Source organism: Calypte anna, chromosome Z (genome assembly GCF_003957555.1).
Source record: "Calypte anna isolate BGI_N300 chromosome Z, bCalAnn1_v1.p, whole genome shotgun sequence".
In the NCBI taxonomy this organism is placed as follows: domain Eukaryota; kingdom Metazoa; phylum Chordata; class Aves; order Apodiformes; family Trochilidae; genus Calypte; species Calypte anna.
In genome coordinates this window covers 38378952-38399635 of record NC_044274.1, presented here as the reverse complement: position 1 = coordinate 38399635, position 20684 = coordinate 38378952, and the positions used below count along the sequence as shown (strand labels likewise).

General features: G+C 38.4%; 1 protein-coding gene across 3 annotated transcripts; it reads left to right on the top strand.

Annotated features, from left to right (window-relative positions):
• Window positions 1-21: 21 nt before the first annotated feature.
• On the top strand, window positions 22-18763 carry ABHD17B (abhydrolase domain containing 17B). Of its 3 annotated transcripts, none has more exons than XM_030467799.1 (4): window positions 22-403; window positions 6338-6812; window positions 16251-16430; window positions 17233-18763. In XM_030467799.1, exons 2-4 carry the CDS (start codon window positions 6346-6348, stop codon window positions 17450-17452), a joined length of 867 nt encoding a protein of 288 aa, XP_030323659.1. In that variant the 5' UTR covers window positions 22-403; window positions 6338-6345; the 3' UTR covers window positions 17453-18763. The 3 variants fall into 3 exon arrangements, with proteins under 3 accessions (XP_030323659.1, XP_030323660.1, XP_030323661.1); XM_030467800.1 differs by having other exon boundaries at window positions 105-359; XM_030467801.1 differs by having other exon boundaries at window positions 105-403; window positions 16251-16328.
• Window positions 18764-20684: the final 1921 nt, after the last annotated feature.

The following is a 20684-nucleotide window of genomic DNA, read 5'->3' as shown; positions in this document are numbered from 1 at the left end:
TTGGCTGCTTCCCTCCCATCCGCCTTCAGGCGGAGCCTCAGTGGCCAGAGCGGCCCCATGGGCTGCGCCCCCATTGGGTGCGTTGCAGCCGGCGCCCGGCCCCGCCCCGCCCCTTCCCACCGCCCCCTTGGCCGCTGGGGCCACCGTTCAAACCGATGCAGTCTCTCGGCCGGACGCGGCTGGTGTAGCTCCCGTAGGCCGCGCCGAGAGCCGCTCTCCAGGAACCGCGCCATTCTCTGCCGCCGAGAGCGGCTGCGGAGCTGCGGGCGCTGCCCGGGGCCGGCGCGCCGACAGCCACCGCGCCGTTACTCAGCAGAACCGGCACCCCTCCCCCGCCGGCCCGGCACTCCACTGGGAAGGTACGGGGTCGTGCGCGCCGCCGCCGAGCGTGCGCCAGCCGCAGGTAGGGGCTTCCCTCAGACGGGGGGTGCAGCGACGGGCGAGTGGCGGGAAGGGGGAGGAGGGTGTGGATCAGCAAGTGCGGCCCCGGCTCGGCGCTGGCGGCAGGGTTGCGGTAGAGGATCCGCTTCCGAGATGTGGGGGCCGGTTGGCCCCTCGGCAGGTCCGGCTCTTTCTCTCCTCACCGATACGCCAACCTCCTCCTCCGCCTGGGGACAGGAGTGTGGCACCCCCCCCCAACCCCCCCTCACCGCCTCCTCTTCCCCTGGCGCTCTGGCGTGGGGCAGGAGGAAGGGCCATGGCAGGCATTCCTCAGTCCAGCCCTACGATCCGAACCGGCGACTCCCGGCGGACTGGGAGGCCTTTGTCCTGCTGTCCGGCGCCGCGGAAGGGGATGTCGTCTGCTTCGGGGGGGGCCTGGGCTGCTCGGGGTGGCTGTCCCGCGGCTCCCGTCTCTGTCGTGTTACCGTGAACGCCTTTGTTCGGGAAACGGGCGCGCTGACTTCTTAAGCGCTTGTTTAAATGGTGTCTTTTAGCGGGTCTAAATGGTGCTTCCGCGTCAGTGTTGACTCTTGGGAAGTCCTTTTTTTTAGTTAAAGGCACCTGAAGAGTTCACTTGATTTTCGTCAGCCTGGCTCAGTGTATTTCTTCAGCTTCTGCTGTTGCTGGTGGAAGGACGCTGACCTTACGATTGCTTTCAGTTATTATTAATGTAGAAGTGTAAAGTACTTGGCCAGAAGGTATCGAGAAGAATACATGGACGCAGAAACCGCGATAGTCTGACCATGTGAGCGTAGGCCTTTTTTAAAAGTATAGCTTTTTATTAGAGATTGACCGAGTGGCGCAGTGAAGCGCCAGGCTGATGTGTCTGGAACATAGTAACTCGAGCGCCTGTCAGCGTGCAGGTGGCTTTAGCTGAGCAGTTCCGTGGTGCAGTCTTGCTGGGAGCACACTGAACATTACGTAACCCGACCTAAAGCCACGGCTGCCTGTCTGGGATCATCAGAGGGCTGGTGCCTTCCTTAGGTGAGAAAGAAGGGCTAGGTTTCTCGCTTCTTGTTTCCTGTCTGTCTTTTCTCAACGGTGCCACTAGGTTTTGAAGTGTACAAAGGAAGCAGCAGAAGAAAAAGACATAGTCTTCACATACAAGTTAAGCTTTACAGTACTGCTGGAACTTGTGAAAATAATAAAGCTTTTTTTTTAAAAGCAGACGAACCAAAATGAAGTTTTGGACCAGTCAGGCTTCTGTGCTTTTGTGTAGGTTGTTTTGCTCTTCAAAACCTACCTTAAAGAGTTACCTCATGGTATTTCTTCCTATGGCTTTTTCATTATTGAATAGACTTCCTCCGTGTGCTTTTCCAGACCTACTATGTATTGCCTCAAAATTATTTCATTAGATTAATAATTTTATATAATGGTTAAATTAGATGCTGGATGGTTTTTGGTTTTAGTTGTTTGCTTGTTTGGTTGGTTTTTTCCTTTTTTTCCCCCCCACTAAATATTTTGTTGTTTTAACTGTTTTAAGTATTTAGAGGATGTTCATAACCTTCTGTCCCATTTTTACTATAATGCAGATGTTGAAATTAATAAGAGTACTTCAGTAGTGACTTGAACTCAAGCTTTCATTGCATTGTGTTTAATGAAAGGGTGAGAGTTTAAGAGTTTCTTATTTCAGCAGTATATAATGAAAAAGGATTATTACAAAACCAAAACAAACAAAAAAAAACTGAAACTAAACGGGAAGAAAAACAAAATCAAAAACACCCTACAAACAAGCAAACAAAAAAACCCAAACACCCAAACAAGAAATAAAAAATCCTAACATTTTTAATACCTTGCCTGTTAGAGCACCACTAAAATTTACTAACCAGAAGCTGCCTTTACAAGTTTTTATTCTTGTAAATAGTTCCCTATGAAATAGGTAATTTATTTTAAATGTAAAATAAGTATTATTTGTATTTAATGTAAATACAAGATTTCTAGATAAGCATTTGCAAAGGTTGGGCTTTTGAGGCTAATACGTAGTTAAGTACTCAAGGATGTGAATAATATGTGCCACTCATAACAATTTGCAGAGGGTGGAGGACAGGAGTAATTGCTTATATGAAAGAACTATGTTTGTGTTATCCTAGGAATCACAAGATAAATAGACATACGCTGCCCTCCCCCCTTCCACCAGCCTTAATTGCAAAAAAATTAATTGAAATCTCTGCCTTTGGGCAGTTATATGTTTATCATTTTCTGTTACTTTTTTATTCATAAGACACTTAAAGAGATAATTTTGATGATGTGATCCTACATTACTCTTAAAATCTATCCTAGAAGAATAGGGTTATTTCTTAGCCCTTCTTCATGCAGTAGTAGTTTCTTAAACATAATTTTCCTACTTAATTTATATGAAAAATGAAGTATAATTTTAAAATATATAGTTTTACCCAGGAACAGTTTTTGCAAAAATGCACTGACTTCTTTGTTAGTACCTAAGTGAAAAATATTATTGAAATAGATAGTATCGTAGTGTGGTTTGGGTTGGAAGGAACCTTAAAGAGTGGACACCTCCCACTGGACCAGGTTGCTCAAAGCCCCATCCAGCCTGGCCTTGAACACTCCCAGGGCGAGGGCTGCCCTGGGCAGCCTGTTCCAGTGTCTCACTACTCTCACAGTAAAGAATTTTTTCTTGATGTTCACTCATTCCCTCTCCAGTTGCTGGAATGTGTTAATCTCAGTGTTTGACAATGCTACTGTAATGAGTGCAGAAATTTACATCATAGTGCTTAGAAGGTGTTAAACTATAGCTTAGGTATTCGTAATGGATTTTAGGCAAATAAGCCCCATTGAAGTTATTCATCTATACTTGTCAAACTTAAGGTTCACAATTCTTAAGGTAATCTGTAGTCAGTTCTGCTTTGAGTCTAGATAGCCATACTTCAAGCCCAGTTGTTATTAAAGCGATTTTTAATGCAACTTCATTTGTGATATCTTGTTCATTTTCTATAATTTACATTTTAGGCTTCACAAAATGATTGTTCTTTTAAGACTGTTGACCTTAAAAGTGTTTACCAAGATGAGGTGATGCTAAGTGAAGGGTGGATTTTTTTTACTTTCTTTTAATTTTTGCTGTAATAATTTCTAGTTGGATGAATCATTAGGAAATCATGTTTCCTAACATTAAAAAAAACCACTACTGGGGGGGTAACCTTATGTTTAATCCCTCATTGAACTATCTGAGCAGCTTACATTTTAAGAAAAGATAATGCCTGCTTAATTGAAGTGAAATTATGATAATCTGGTGGGTAACTACTAGGTGGAACTGCTGATGCAGTTTAACTTTTAACGAGTGATATCACAATTATTCTATACACCCTGGGGACTTGCCCACATCCTGGTTCCATTCCAGATCTGGAGGTTAAGAATAAGCTCATGAATACAATGAATGACAAACCAGTTCTAGTATAATAGGAACACTGTTTGCATTTAGTTCAAGGTATCCTCTTGAGCAGGTTCATTTGGTGTTTGTGTTGGAATTGTTCAATTAGTGATGCTAAAGATCTGCTGTTTTTTCTTGGGTCTTCTGAGTGAAGAAAGTAGCAAGTATTTGTTGTGTTTGTTTTTAAAAAAAGAGTTGTTGCTAGCCATGATTTAGATGGAGAGCAGTTACTTAGTTTTAGTAGGCAACATTCCTGCTGGATTAAATGGACATTATGTAAAATCTATGTTTTGGTTTGGTATAGGGGAGATATAATACTTTAGCCATGATCTTCAGCATCGGTCACTTGCTGTATGTGGCAAGATCCCATTTTTGGGACATTTAAGATATCTTGGGGCACAGCACCACCTCAGCTGATTAACTGTGGTTACTGCAATACTGTGCTGTGTGTGAATTCCACAGTCGTCTTCTCAAGTGACTTTGACAAATAGCAAAGATTTTCTGAGTGAAATGATACTTGTAGTCTTTCTGGGCTGTTTGTTGTTATAAATAATGTAAGGTACTGGCTTAATTCTTTCTTACAAATGGATTGGGAAGCAAGCAAGAAATTCTGTAGCTAATGTATGATGGAATAGATAGCAGTCTGCTATTCCAGGTCATTCATACCTCAGTATAACTCAGTATAGCAGTGTAATTGGCTACTTTGGTGCTCACAGCTGCAAGAGAAGGAGGAAGGAAAGGTGTTGATTTTTCTTCCTGTGCATGAGACTGCAAGAATTTTGCCAATCCATAGACCTCTTCTGCCTCTTATACTGATTTCCAGGTTAAAATTAAACTTAATGTCTCTGTAACCTCACATCATAGGGAACAGATGAGCTACTTCGAATTTGAGTGGCTACTTGTGCTATTTACATAAATATGAGTTTGTTTCAATAGCTGGCAGAAATATGGTTCAGGATCTTCATTTAAGACACGAACTGCTTTTTTTATTGGAGATAATCAGTGTACTGTTCCTTTCATCTCCTCTGAGTTAGTGTGGGTCACCCATATCGAAAAATCTGTGATTTTCCTGGATTTTGAAGAAACCTTTTGTGAAAGAACTTAGCTGTATCAGTCTTGGCAAAAATAACAGGTTTTGTACCCTACAAAGAGAAGTATTCCAAGAATGCTGATGCCATTTACTGGACTGTCTTGCTGTGCCTGTGTTTACTACTGTCTAAGTACACTCTATGTACAAACATTGTATACAGTATGCATTTGTACTCTACAACAAGGAAGAGACTGTTCACCCATCCATAGTATGGGTAGTTGTGTCATTGATATTTGACAGTTCTTACAGTCTCCGAAGCTTTCCTAAAGAGTAATTTATTCAGGCCTGAAAATTATGTTTTTATTCAAGATAGAGGACAAACTTTGAAATGGGATCTAGATATCTCCAAGTTTTATTGTCAACAGTAAGACTATTGTCAGATCATCCAAATATTTCTAGAATTACATGGAACTGTGGATATCAGAAATCAGTTTCTTTTGTTCCCATTTCTAAGCTTAGATCTAGTAGTCTAAGCAATTAAAGAGTGTTTCTGTTCACAGTGACCTGGCAAGAACTGAATTTGAGACCTGCTCATAGATTTTGGATGGAAATGTTGAAGTGTAAGGAGCTTAAATTCAAGGAAAATAGTGCAAATCCCAGTCTTACATGTGATAGTTTCCAGCATGGCTGTTGGTAGATTGCATCTGTTTTCATAGCTTTAAAAAACAGTATTGCCACCACAAAGTTGTTTTTTTTCCCCCCCTCTTAAGTATAATTATTTTTAATTAAATTAAAATATTCCTATCATTAATGTAGTATCAATTCCTGTGTGCCTAGCTAATAATATATTTGAAGGGTTTGGAAACATGTCAACCAATATGTGGAGCAAAGAAGGATTTATGGAAGGATTTTAGAGTACTGAAGTACAGTGTTCGTTAAGCCAGCAGAAGCATCTTGTTTTGCCTCCTAAGTTTAAATTTCATTTACCTTTCATACTGATGAAGCTGCTTGCAGGAGCCTATAGCTCATGACTGCAATATGTATTCTATGTATCTGGGAAATATATTGTAGTGCTTTTTGGCTGCAGAGGTCTCCATAGTCTTGGTATTCTGCAAACTATGCAATATATTTTATTTGCTCATTATAACATGTATTTTCCAATATAATGAACACTTCTCTTAATGACTTAAGATGGAAGCCTTCATTTACTCCAAAGAAATTCCAAAACCTGTGATTGTGGTTTCTAAATGATATTTTAGTTTTAATAGCAGGACTTTAAAGTTATTACTCTTCTTTAATAATATGCTAATTATAAAGTAGCTAATAATATCAAATAAGGTATTAAATAGAAATTTACATGTATATTTAAAATACACTTTGTTAAATGTTTCCACTAGAATTGCATATATTCTAGAGTGGTAAAGTTTACATTATCCATGATTGTTTCTAGAAACTGATACCATTTTTTCTTCCTGTTTCAGACTAGAAGATGAATAATCTTTCCTTTAGTGAACTGTGTTGCCTGTTCTGTTGTCCACCATGCCCAGGGAAAATTGCCTCCAAACTGGCATTCTTACCGCCTGATCCCACCTACACACTGATGTGTGATGAGAGTGGTAGTCACTGGACTTTACATCTCTCAGAGCGAGCAGACTGGCAGTATTCTTCTAGAGAAAAAGATGCCATTGAGTGCTTTATGACTAGAACAAGTAAAGGTAACAGGATTGCCTGTATGTTTGTGCGCTGCTCACCTAACGCCAAGTATACCTTGCTCTTCTCGCATGGAAATGCTGTTGACCTAGGTCAGATGAGCAGCTTTTACATAGGACTGGGTTCACGGATTAATTGCAACATATTCTCATATGATTATTCTGGATATGGTGCAAGTTCTGGGAAGCCAACAGAAAAGAACCTGTATGCCGACATTGATGCTGCTTGGGTCGCTCTTAGGACGAGGTAAGACATCAGTTGCCATTTTTCTTCTACAGCATGCTTTTCAAATGGTTGTACTTAACCTACATTGGTATTTTAAATGGAAATACTGTATTTTAAGCCTAATGGATTTGTATCCCAGCTGATTTGTCGTTCCTGATGCTGAAGGCATTGTCAGTATTGAGCACAATCAGTATATAGTAGTGATATACTAGAAAAATTGAAGTGGGGTGACATGATATCCAGATGTGTTTCAGTCTGGAAATCTCAGGTGATAGCAACAAGCTATAATAATTGATTGCCCAGTAACTGAGCCATTGCTATCACATGTGTTAGAGAAAATGTGGGTTGTTTTTTCAGATAATTCCACCACCTATGTTTTTTTGTAGGGAGGGACAGTGGAAAATGTGTTACAAACCGAACTAAGTCTGTTTGGATTTCTGTATGGTGTTCATAGAATCAGAGAATATTTGGAGCCAGAAGGGACTTTCACTTCTATTATCTGCTTCCAACCCCCCTGACACATGAAGGGATACCTCCCACTGGACCAGGTTTCCCAAAGCCCCACCCAGCCTGCCCTTGAACACTTCTACAGATGAGACAGACACAACCTCCCTAAATAACATGTGCCAATGTCTCACTACCATCACAGTGAAGAATTTCTTCCCTATGTCTAGCCTAAATCCTACCCTCTTCTATTTTTAAACCTTTGCTCCTTGTCCTGTCACTCCATGCCCTTGTCAAAAGTCCCTCCGCAGCTTTCCTGTAGGCCTCTTCCAGGTACTGGAAGGCCACTATAAGGTCTCCCTGGAGCCTTCTCCAGGCTCAACAACCCCAGCTCTCTTAGCCTGTCTTTGTAGGATTGTTGCTCCAGCCCTCTGATCATCTGAGAGATCTTCCTCTGGACTCAATCTTGTAGGTCCATGTTCTTGTGTTTGAGGCTCTAGAGCTGAACACAGGTGGGGTCTCACAAGGGTGTGCAGCAAAAGGGGAGAATCACCTCCCTCAACCTGCTGGCCACGCTGCTTTTGATGCACCCCAGGACAATGCTGCCAGCTCATGTTGAACTTCTCATTGACCAGCACCATCAAGTCCTTCTCCTGAGGGCTGATCTCAGTCCTGTCTCTGTCTAGCCTGCAGTTGTGCCTATCGTGTCTGCAGGACCTTCCACTTGGCCTGCTTGAACTTCATGCAGTTTGCACTGGCCTGTCAGTGTCCCTCTCGATGACCTCCCTTCCCTCCAGCGCGTTGACCACAGCACACAGCTGTGTGTTGTCAGACTTGCTGAGGATGCACTCAGTCCCACTGCCCATGTCACAGACAAAGATGTTTAACAGCACTGGTCCCAATACAGACCCCTTGTTTCAGAATTCGGACTAGCAGCTACAGCATTGTCAATGACTGCTTTCTCTATGAAACAAAAACATTGCTTTTAACATAACAAAATCTGATGCATGAGAGAGGTTGTAACTGATTGTTGTTAATACATTTTGGTGGAAACAAAAAAACAGGAGTGGTGTTAGCTCAAATAGATTAAAACTGGACAAGGAAAAATGGAAACTGGAAGGATGGTCTTTCAGCAATTTCAGTGTTCCAAGATTCTGGTTTTAGGGAAATAAAATACTAAGATGAAAGACTCTGGATGTATTCTCTGATACAAATAAGAATCCCAGACACTAAATAGCTGCAGCACTGAATACTTACGTGTAAGAGCAATTTTCACCATGTTTTTTTTCTATTTAGAGCTATATTCTTCCTGTATTATATGTACCCAAACTCCAAAACCATTATTTTTTTTAAATATTATGCAGTCGTAAGAATATGTGCTAACCAAAAATATCTGTCATACTGTGTGTTTTTGCACCAAAAAGCTGTGAAAACCTGAATGTAATGTAATTTTACGGTTTCATCATTGTACTGTTTAATAACATGATATCAGGGATGTGATTTAGGAGGAGGGCATGTGTAAAGACTCTTTAAAGCCTGGAGTCTGCTGGGTGTTGCAGTGAACATAGAACTTAATCAATGTCATATTAAATATGTGCCTAATGCTTTGTAGCAGATTATCTCTTTTTAGTGTTTTAAATGCACATATTATTCATTTCTTTCACATTTAACAACAGTCTGGTACTTTTAACAGAAGCATCTTTTATTTATGTTGAAATGGGGAAAATGCTTATTATCAAACCTCATACAACCACAGGATACAGGTATTCAGCCTCATGTATTAAAAAAAATCTTTACTGAGTTGTTAGATTAGGTTTTGGCATTTATTTTTATGACAGTGGAAAGTTGATATATAACTAGTTAACCATTCTGTAAGCCAAGAGCTGTAGCAGGTTCACTGGTGACTGTGAACAGGTGATATGGAAGATAGCCACTTCGTGAAGTACCTACTGATACTGACCAAAACCATAATATGGTTTGTGACCAATTTAGAAACGAATTGTTTACATGTATCAGAAGATGGAAGAGAACCATATGGTGAAAACTGTTTGTTTATATTTGCTTATGGATTCTCTTTTGTGAACTAGTTTGTAATTATTGTCTTGTCCTCACACAGACAAACTTCTTATTGAAAACCTAAAAGGAAATGTGATTGCAACGTGAATTCTCACCTTCATTCATAAATGTACCTTCCCTAGTCAAATAAGATTGTTCATTACAACACCCCACCTGAGCATACCCTTTGTTGAAAATACATTGCTAGGGGGAACTCCAAATGCATACTCCCATCTATCTGCTTTTCTCTCATTCCTTCCAGAAATGACCTCATCTCAGTCCCATTTGTTGTCTTCATTTATTTTTTATGTCAAAACCTCCTTTAGAAATATGACATTCTGTAGAGTGTAAAGAGATTGGATTGTTCTGCCTCCTTTGTGGATTTCATGAACAGGAATGGATATTTTTTCCATTGCTTAAGAAGTGGTTGGTACTACTAGTTTCCTCTGTGACACTTTCATCAACTTTACAATCTGCAGAGATAGTCTTGTCCTTGTGTGTGAATGTGGGATGCAACAGGGAGGAGTTCAGCACAGGACTGAATATACTGGCTCATAGTTTTCACAGGTTACTAATCCATGGTATTCTCTTGAGCCCTGAGACAGTACATGGCTGTGTTTTTATACTTGATGAGTATCTGGACCAAAATGGATCCTTTGAGCATTTGCTGCAGCATTGATTCACTTTTCTAGTATGTCCTGTTCTGTCGGTGTTACAGTCACCATCTTTAACATTCCATAATTTAAGCATTCTGCAAAAACAAATTAATTCAGTGGGTTGTTTGCAGGATAGATTTAAGTATAGCTGTAACTCCTTTGAAAGTCATGTTGGTGGGATGAGAGAAGAAAGGAATCCTAGACTTTTAAACAGTGCCTCACTGATTGTGATTGGAAAAAGAAAAGAATGGAGAAATAACCTATTTTGGAGGTTGATCACATCCAGCCACAGCTCGCTGCATTCTCTGTTCTGAGAATGGTATCATAAAGTCCAGCATTAAAGGGGTTTTGAGTAGTAGCTGAAATGTTGATGTGGACTTCCTTCTCCAGTCAACACAGCTGGTTGAGTTGGAGATGTTTCTGTGTTAAGCTGTTATCTTGGAAGGACAGTCTAGATGGTCACCTGTATATTAGCACAACTGCCCATGACAGCAGGACACCTACACTGAAATAAGTAGTCTGGAACCTATTATAGAGGGTGATGGTGAGATTGGCCCAGCACCATTTTCTTAAAAGTGGTTACTTTAAGGGTATGTGAATGTTATCTTTCATGTTGATGAGTACAGAAAGTTAATTTGGCAGCAGATCAGAAGAGGTAAACAGAAGATAGAGATTCTGAATAGTGTCCCTATTCTTTACCTGCTCTGAGTATTTTAATAGGATGCAGTAGCTATCCATGTGGCTGCTGACTGTGGAAGAAAGGAAGATTAGTCATTATTGTCGTGTTTGGGAAAGTTACTTGCTCCTGCATATTCAAGTGCATGCAAGTGAGGACATTCTTTTTCGTACTGTCATAGCTACAAAGTGTTGAAATGCCAGGAGTCATTTTGGGATACGCCTATTTTCTGCTGCCCTGGTCTCTGAAGGCCTTTGATGACACCCTAGCAAGGAAGGAAGGTTTAACCAGCCCCAGGCAAATGCAGGGCAAGTGGCGTTCATTCAGAAACCTGAAGACTTGGTGGAGATGCCTCATGACCAAAGAGCCTTTCCATTATTGTTTGTCATGGACTGTATACTAATTGAAAAACTGAAGGGTAAATCTTGCATCAGACTGATGTGTCAGAGTGGACAGAATACCCATAATTTGATCAGCCAATTATAAGAATAATTTAAAATCCTTTTGGATGTTGGCTGAAAGTTTTTGAAAGTAATTTGACAAATTAGGTCAGTTTATTTATTTATTTCAAAAGTGGAGGAGGGAGATGACTGGAAGATGAAGCATCTTAACTTTGAATATTTGGAGTTAATTTTAGCTTTTATTTAACTTGCTAGGGAAAAGTAGCTGAATTTATCGTTTTGAGAAATATTGACCATAAAAAATTGTACCAGTGTCATTGTAAGGTTTAGAAAAGGCAAAACCACCATGAGAGACAGGAGATGCAGTTTTTTATTACTATATGCATGGTCAGTGGTCTTGCCTCTGACAGAACAGTTCCCTTTGTCTTTTGGCAATGTTACATGTTGGGTACACAAGAGGAGGAATGTGCATCTCAGCTGAGGAAGAGCTGTATGCTCATAAATTTTATTCATGGCCTGGAATGTTGATAGTTAAAAGGTGTGGAGGATGTTCATGTCCTTCATGTTCTCAGTTCGCAGCTGTAATTTTGTGTGTTACGTGCATGATGACAAAAAGGTTCTGAAATGTGCACTGAAAATTCCCTGAGGATGTTTCTCCCGTGTTCCTTGCACCCCAAGCACTGCTGCCAGTTGTTAAAATGCATGGGATGCAATAGCTTCACAGTTGCCTCTCTTAGAGCATCTATGACACCTCTTTGTTATTGTGGGCCTGAGATGAACTGTTGGAGATGTACCCTGCTAAGGTTGCTTTTACTGATACTTTATAATTGTAAAGTGAGTGAGTCTTCTAGATTAACAGCAATAGTTCAGAAATAAATTTAATTTTTAAAAAATAAAGATAAATTGCTTTGTCTCCTCTAGGTATATCAAGGGAAAAATGGCAGGTTTTGGCTTTTAAGAGCCTGCAAGTATAGCAGTATAACTAATTTTGGCTGGTATATAACTTCAGATAACTGAAGTTAGGAAAAAAAAAACCAACAAAAAATTCATTGCTGCCAGACATGTATCTTGTAGTTTGCATATTGCACATCGTAGTAATGTGCTTTATAACCAATGAAAGTGGTTATATATGATATATATGGATAATATTTGATGAATGATACATACTCAGTTGATGTGTTCAAAGTAATGTCTTATGGGGCTTCAAGCAATTTGATTTAGTGAAAGGTATTTCTGCCTATGGCAGATAGCTGAACTAGATCATCTTCCAAGCTAAACTGTTTTAAGATTCTATCAAAAGAAGAGGTGAATTTCCTCTAAGATGTTAGTGGAGTGCAGAAGAGATCTCATTACAGGGATGGGAACATAAAGGACTCGTTGGAAGAGTTTCAGCTGCAGCAGTTTATGATGTTTGTTTCAAGCTTTAAAAAAAGATTGTTTCTTTGCTATTCAGCAGTTGTTTCCTGACAGAAGATGAAAAGATAAGGCAGGACTGTTCAGGGTTTACTCTTTTACAAGACCCCACCTGTAGTTGATGAGCATATGTAGACTCACAGAAGAGGATCCTGAATTTGTTAGTCAGCCTGTGTTAGATTTGGCCCAAGTTCTAGGGAGTCGTCTGATGGTACAGTTACAATGATTTATTGACTTGCTCCTTCCTTTAGCCCACCAGTGGTATGTAATTTCTTGTCCTGAAGACAGCTATCACAAAGGAGCAGAAAAATAGTTACTGCCATACTTCCGGAGAAGTGAATTAGATAACACTCCCATACTCAAAAAGGAGTTAACAAAACTGTTTCCTTAACAAGTTGGTGAAACCCAGTGAGGAGCCACATGTGGCTGAAGATGCTAATAGGAAACTGATTCTCTTCTTCTTTGGCAATAGCTTAGCTTTGTAGTGACAGTAACCTGTACCTTTAAAGTGATGACAGGACAGAAGTCTGTGAGAACTTTGTGCTAGCAAGCATCTGTCAGTTGAGGTACATTTAGTTCTATGTAAAAATTCCTCTTCAAATTCTATATGCTTTCCAGGCAGGTAGGCCTTAAGTACATGAACATAAAGGACAAATCATGTCTTGAATGGAATAGAAGTCTCAGTTGCTGTGGGAAAGAAAAAGGAGCAGACTTTAAATTGCAGAAAACATGTGTCCACATTTTATGCCAGTCTCAGTCTAGAATAACTTGTCCCTGAGGAACAGTGCATTTTCTGAGAAGGTACATCTGTGCACAGCTACTTTAAAGGTTGTGTTCCAAGGTCCTTTCAGATGATTGTGGTTTTAAAAAGTCCAAGCAGACAAAAAAAATCACAAACAAAACAAACCACAACCAAACATTGTTACCACAACCACCAAGCTACCTGTTCCAACAGAAGTTATCTAAGTTTACTTGGGTAGACAGTTGTGTTTACATTACTCTTATGATCAACATAATTAGCTTTGAAAGATATCAACACTTTTTACAGGATGTCTCTGAGCTCTTGTCACCAGAGCATCTGCTTATAGCTTAGGGCTCTCTAGTTGTCTCATTGTCCTTTCTCTGGATGGCCCATAATTCCAAAGCACTGTTAAGACAACAGTGTTCCTGCCACTTTTTCTCTTGTTTTTACACTGCCACATTTGGGAGGTATGCCTCCCAAACTAATAATTATCTATTATCCAACTTCTTGGATTCTACAGGACTATTAAAATAGGAGTAGACTAATTTTATTAGGGCAAATTAGGGAATTTACCAACAACTGTATTTTAAATAACCCTTCGGTTTTATATTAGAACCTGATACTTTAGAGAAAGAGGAACACTGAGGGACAGCTAAGTTCCTTTTTCCCCAAACTTTTCAAAAGCTTATGCAAGAGAAGAGGGAAGACTGCAGGCAGCCACAGCAGTTGTTGCACTCTTCTTGGTTTGTTTTGTTGGGGTTTTTTTCCGAGCTAGAATATTCAGAAGTCTGACTACTTTGAACCACTGCTTCTCTGATTCAGTGCACTATTTTAGTGTTCAGACTGCAAAACAAGTAGTTTCTGGTGTGTGTTGTGAGGGCAATCTGTTTGGCTTTGATGAAGAAAGGATTACTTTAGTCCAAAAATAGTAAATGCTGTTCTTGGATTACTTTTTGTTACTAATTTAGCTATCTTTAGGCTGAAGGATTTGGATCCAAAAATAGAAGAATGATCAGAAAAAGGAGAATATAGGCTTCGAAATCTATTTTTAAGGTTTTGTTTTAAATTTCTTTGGAATGGCCTCAGTACCTGAGGAAATATGAATATGATGGTTTATAACTTGTTATTTAAGAACTGTTACATCACACTGTGCTGTGCAAACTTTATGACATGCTAATGATGTAAACAGTCTGGTTTTAATGTGAGTTTTATTCAGATTTTGTGAAAGGGATAGAAGGTCACTCTCTGCTTTCAGAATAGGCAAATGTGATTTGAATTATCTTCAATTGGAAAGCAAATTTTGAAAGGATAGGTTCTTAACTGTTCTGGTCATTCATGAGAGATAAAGAAATAGTGAGGAATTTACAGTTGTTTTGTCTTCAGAGCTCTAGTTGATTGTAGTTTTGTGTGTTGACATGTTGAAAATGTTTGTTAATCAAAATATTTCACTTTTTTTGCTCTCTAAGAACTGTTGTGTGGTGTAGGACTTCCCTGTAGTTCCAGACTGTTGATCGAGTCTTTATGTCTCAGGAAGTCTTAAATTGATTATGATCCCAGAAACTTTCTCAAGACTGCTGATAGTAATTAGGTAATCATGATATAGATAGATGCTATGAAAGTTCTTTTACAACTTTTATATTTCACTCAAGCAGAGCACAATTTAAATAAATAGATGATTAGTTAAATAGACAACGGTAGCTGTCAAAAGTGGATTTTAGTCCCATTTTAGAAAGCTTGTTGTGGTGCCTTATGAGTTCTGCTAGGGATACTTACATTTTAGTAATACTTAAATGTGATTCTGTTTTTCTTCAATTCTTTCTAGATTGTCTTGGCTTTTTAAAATTGTTTATTATATACTGACATAAAGCACAGGACAGATTTTCTGGCTTATTGAAAAGTATTTGTCAATTTTTTTTTCTCTGTTGCTTGGTAATTCAAATGTCTTAATAGATGTAAAACATCATTTTCCTAATTTTTGAGCCTTGTTTTGAGGCTTTTAGGCTTCACTAATTTCAATGTTTCTTGACTTATGCAATTACCATGCACTTCTTGTGCCATGTTTATAAGTTTCTGGCCCATTTTTCATTACCTTGATTTCTCTGGCTTTATTGGAAGTATGCAAAATGTACTCATTTGATAACTCCTTTGTGAATATGGGATTATTACCTAGCTTTGGCAGAAAAGATCTATGAATGCATTGTAGAAGAGGCATTGATTGCGCTTTGACTTGAACTGAAAGCAGTTGATTGTTAGCTGGTTTATGATTGTGGTCAGCTGGCAAATATTAAACTCACCTCATGCTGTTCCACAGTGGTGTTAGGGCAGTCTGCTCTAAATCAGAAAGGTGAACAAACTCCTAATAATACATGAGAACAATGTTAGGAGGTTCGTGCTGTTGTTTCAGGGTTGGTTGGTTTTGGGTTTCTTTTGTAATGCAGTGCGGTTTTGTCTTTGAGGAGGAAGGCTTTGACTTTAATTTTGTGGTCCTTTTTGGGTGCTCTTAGTTGAGGGTTAGCTTGCATGTCAAATCAACTGTGATAACAAAGGAGCATCTCAGCTATTGTGCAATATCCTGACCACTGTCTGAATGCTCACGCTTTATCATGAATGTTATGGTTCCACTTTGTTGAGCAGTGTTACTAGCTTGCAGTTTTTATAAGGTATCAGAAGAGTAAAACAAACCAAATTTTTGCAGATTAGACTATGCTCCACTTGCTGATAACCATAGGCCTAATAAGGCTCTAATCAGGTCCAATAGAGTTACCAGTGAAGGCTTTCAACTAGTATAGAAGGTCAGTTGCATTCTCAAATCCATGTTTTAAAAAATAAACCCACGTTTCAGTATCATTCAGACATAAGGCAAAAAAATTACTGAAAATACAGAGTAAACAATTGTTCCTTAAAGTGAGGAATGTTATAGGTTATACTTGCCTAGTCTTCTAACAGCTCCTGTTTCATAGGGAAATTGGGAAATTTTCTTCTTCAGAAATGCTTTTTTTGCCTTGCTGTCTAGCTGCCGTTTTGTTTGTTTCATTTTATATACCACTTTTATTAACACTTTTAATTTTCTAGGTACGCAATCCGCCCTGAAAATGTGATTATATATGGCCAGAGCATAGGAACAGTACCATCTGTGGATCTTGCTGCTAGGTATGAAAGTGCTGCTGTAATTCTTCATTCTCCATTGACCTCAGGAATGAGAGTAGCTTTTCCTGATACGAAGAAGACCTATTGCTTTGATGCATTCCCAAAGTAAGTTGTAGGGTTTTTTATTCTGCATACATTTTTCAGAATTTTACACAAATTTTAGACTAGGGAAACAAGTAATATTGCAACTTATCTGAAATTTCTTTCAAAGGTTTAAAAAGAGAGTTGGAAAAAAATCAGTGTAATTATGAAGAATGTTTGATTTGAAATTTACAGAACTTTAAAAATTTGTTTTTCACATCTGTACTAATTTCAGTGGGTCTTTGTTAAAGAAGTTGTTAGTTTTCCTACATGTAACCCCTAATTTACTAATGCTAACAAGCAGTTCTACTCCAGTGAATTGTTCATCTGAGTAGCAGTGAACAAAGTCTTTTGCATATGTTTCTGTGCATAGCAAAGGCTGGATAATTAAGTAGACCTTAGCTGAAGAAAACGCCTGTAAATATCTCAGAACTATGCCACTAGTTGGCCATTACAAACTGGTACACTTGTCTCAAAGCATTACTTTTATTTTAAACACCTAGCTTCAAATACTTTTTTCCCCTATAAATGGCAAAAAATTAAGTGCCATAATTCTTCCATTTCTGACAGGTACTTTTTCGTACCACTTTTTGACAGATTGTTCTGCTATTTGATTCTAATAGTTTCCAGTAGTGTTTTCAATCTATGTAGCTTTACATGTGTTACTGTAATAGCTTCCAGTGTGTTGATCAGATCGAATTTTCTAATAATTAAACAACTTCACTAGCTGTTTGTAGTTAAAACTGAGTTTGTAAAATTAGGAGTCTGGTGCTTCAAAAAGATTTAATAAAGCTCACTATTCATAGATACAATGTTTTTCTTACAGCATTGACAAAATTTCTAAAATAACATCTCCTGTGTTAATAATCCATGGGACCGAAGATGAAGTAATTGACTTTTCACATGGCCTAACATTATTTGAGCGTTGCCAGAGACCTGTAGAGCCACTGTGGGTAGAAGGAGCAGGCCATAACGATGTGGAACTCTATGGACAATACCTTGAAAGATTGAAAAAGTTTGTGTCACAGGAACTGGTGAACTTGTAAATTTGTTTGTATATTTACATGCTTCTTCATTTCACTGCGAAACTGCATGCCTTGATAAATACGTAACAAAAAAACAGAAGGTTGTATTTTCAGATCATCTTGGTTGCCTTCATTAAATGTACAGGTAATGATTTGTCAACGTAATTAATGAAGGTTTTAATACCAGTATTATAAACTGGAATTGCTTAATCATGCAGTCAAGCTTGGCAGTTCATGTTATGTTGTGTGAGATTTCTTTTTTTTCTTCTTAGAAAAAAAAATTTAAAATCACAAGTACTGTATGAAATTTTAAGTATATAAAATCAAATGCTGTAAGAGTGTTGCCAAATGCTTTAGCATATCAAAAACAAGTTTATAAGTATTTTTTAAACATCTCAAAATGTACTGTGACTTATTCTGTTGCACAGCTGTAAATTAAAAGACAGAGTTCTAGGCAGTTCTGTAAAATTACAAAAGCCATGAAATTTGAGAAAATACTAATGTATGTAATAAAAATAGACAGTCACTGGAAATGACCCATGCCCTGTTATAGGGGGAAAGGGTCAAAAGAGATCTCTTTCCATGTTTCTCATATCTTTTGAGATAAGTTTTACTTTAGTTGCTTGGTTCTTGTCTTGTCCCTTACCTTTCAGGTCAAACAAATTTACCCACTTCATATTCTCAGCAGCCCTAAGCTTGCCAAAATAATGCCACAAGTTATCTTTGTTGTAATGTAAATGTAATTCACATGACTGCTACTGAAGCCACTAAGTACTTTATTGAAAACAGTAAGATTCTGTGAGCCGAAAAGGCTTTGTGGACAACAGAGTTTAAATATTGATTGTGTAGAGTTGCAATATTTCATTGGAAAGAATGGGGAACTTTATCCAATTTTGTAATAGACCACTTACAAGTTTGCAGTTGTCTGATCAGTCTTACTTTTTGATGTTTAGTGTAAAAGCTTATAGTTTTTTGAGTATTACATGAAAATTTTACTAATCACTCATGAATGGGGTGGGAGGAGGGGATAGAAGAGGACGTTGACGTTTTTCTATTAACTCATAGTAAAATAAACTTTGTAAGTTGCCTTTCCCTTGAATGCATTTTGTTTTAATAAAACTATGAAAAATAAACCTGATTATATGTAGCCTATTTGTAAACAAAGTGATATTCCAACAATACACACTGTGCTTCTAATTTGAAGGCCTTACATAGTTTAATTGTTCTGCTTTGTTTCTGTGATTGAGACTATTGTATACTTAAATGTTGCTTCAAGTATTGTGAAAACATTGGTTAAGATGTGGTGATTAACAGTAAATGGTATTCCACACACCTGCTGTTCTTTCTTTTTTTTTTTTTTTAAAAGAAATATCAACTGTTGCTTGTGATATCAAGATAATAAATAACTCCGCATTTACGCTTTGAAGCTGCTTTGAGAACTAAAGCAGTAAGCTATTGTCATCACATTTTTTTTGTCACCATCTACTGTTCCACCATCTTGCATCCCCATGCCTCATCCCACTTCTTTCTGCAATTCAGCATACAGGTTTTCTGCCACGGAGCTACTTAAAAGGATTCTTCTGGAAATAATTTAAAATTTGGATTTCTCTGAAATAATCAGTGAATTCTTGTCTTGTGCTCTCTGGTTTGCTAATTGAATAGAAAGAAATTTTAATTTGTTCTCAAGCATCTGGGTTCTTGTTTCGTTTTGGTCAAGTAGGCTTCAGTGTGTTCTCAACTAGAGATTAGTATTCAGGTACAATAATACTAGCCTTTAAGATTGTCATCCTAATCCTAGGTTTTGTAGTTTTAAGTGTGTCTAAATAGTTATGTGACTCAGCTTTATTACATCATACCGTATACAGTTTAATTTTAATTTTTGTACTACCTTCCAGCCACTAGCTCTGATTTTGATGGAAATCATTGCCATGAAATGTCTAGTTGCTTTGTTTTTTATGAATGAAATAATTTTTGAGAGCCATCTTCAGAAATGTGTAAATGAAAAATATGAAACTGCAGTGATAGCAAAAATGTAAAACACATTGTCTGGTAGTACTGGAAATTGCAGGGAAATGACAGGGTGTCACCACAAGAACTATTTGATTATGCTGGAGAATATTATGGCACTCTTAACTGAAAAGACAGGTGGCACAGCAGTTTTGCAGCTTATGTTTCTGTGATTCATTGAAGCAGAACTAAAGTTTTGACCAAGTCTTTTTGTCTTCAGTAGATGTAGCTGTGCTGGATTACTTGGGTGAGTGAAGATTCTGGTCTCTTTGGGACCACTTAATGCATGGCTAATTATTAGCAGCTTGTTCTGGTTTGTATTTTACACCTAGATTTTTCAAACAGGTTGTTTATTGAAGGAATTAGAATTGCTTTTAGCCTCAGGCTAGCCTGTATTGAGAATCCTATGGCAACAAAATTGTTATTGACAGAAAGGAATTGAGCTACTGTAGCTAGGAGGAAAACATTTGACATGGTCATCCTCTTGTCCTTACAGCATCGTGCTAGTGAAATGGGCTGTTGTTTTATGTTATAAATGCAATTGTCTTACGATAAATAAGAATTGATTCAGCATTCATTAGCTAAACAATGTCTTTATTTTAGAGAAGAAAAAAAAAGAGCATTTTGTGAACCATGCTCTTGTTCCTTTTTTTTTTTTTCTTGAGACAAATATTTAACAGTAAACTGTCTTTCATTTCTGGAAACCTTGGCAAACCAACTCCATTTATTTAGAATATGAGATTACGTTTTAAAGGTGGGGTCTTTGAAACATGTTTTGCTGTTTGTCTGCTTGTGACAGCGAAGAATTCTACTATATACTCATCTACTCTTATTGACTGCTTTCAAACTTTCCTTTTCAGACTTCAGACTGAAGTGTAAGTTCCTTTTGGTTGACTTTCATTGGATGGCATTTCGCAGCGGAGCTAGCTACTTGGTACCCCTCACTATGGAATCATCCACATTCTACAGATACAAATTTTTCTCGCTGTACAGTAGGCATTATAAATATCTTAAAAGTAAGGAAAACAGTGGTTTTGGCCCAGAGAAAAAAGCAGAGCTGATCACATAAAAACAGCTTTGCAGAACGGTAATTGGGGCCCTAGTAGACAACAAGCTGACCATGAGCCGGCAGTGCACCCAAAAAGCAGCAGCCTGGGCTGCATTAGACAGAGACTTGCCAGAAGGTGATCATTCCCCTCCACTCTGCACTGTCCACAGAGACATCTGGAGTGCTAGGTGGAAGATA

What these genes read in the sequence shown, in the direction of transcription:
- ABHD17B (XM_030467799.1), top strand. Translation starts at nt 6,346, where the DNA reads ATGAATAATCTTTCCTTTAGTGAACTGTGTTGCCTGTTCTGTTGTCCA. An exon ending in TGGGTCGCTCTTAGGACGAG is followed by an intron (nt 6,813 to 16,250) that starts GTAAGACATCAG and finishes TTAATTTTCTAG; the next exon opens with GTACGCAATCCGCCCTGAAA. An exon ending in TGCTTTGATGCATTCCCAAA is followed by an intron (nt 16,431 to 17,232) that starts GTAAGTTGTAGG and finishes TTTTTCTTACAG; the next exon opens with CATTGACAAAATTTCTAAAA.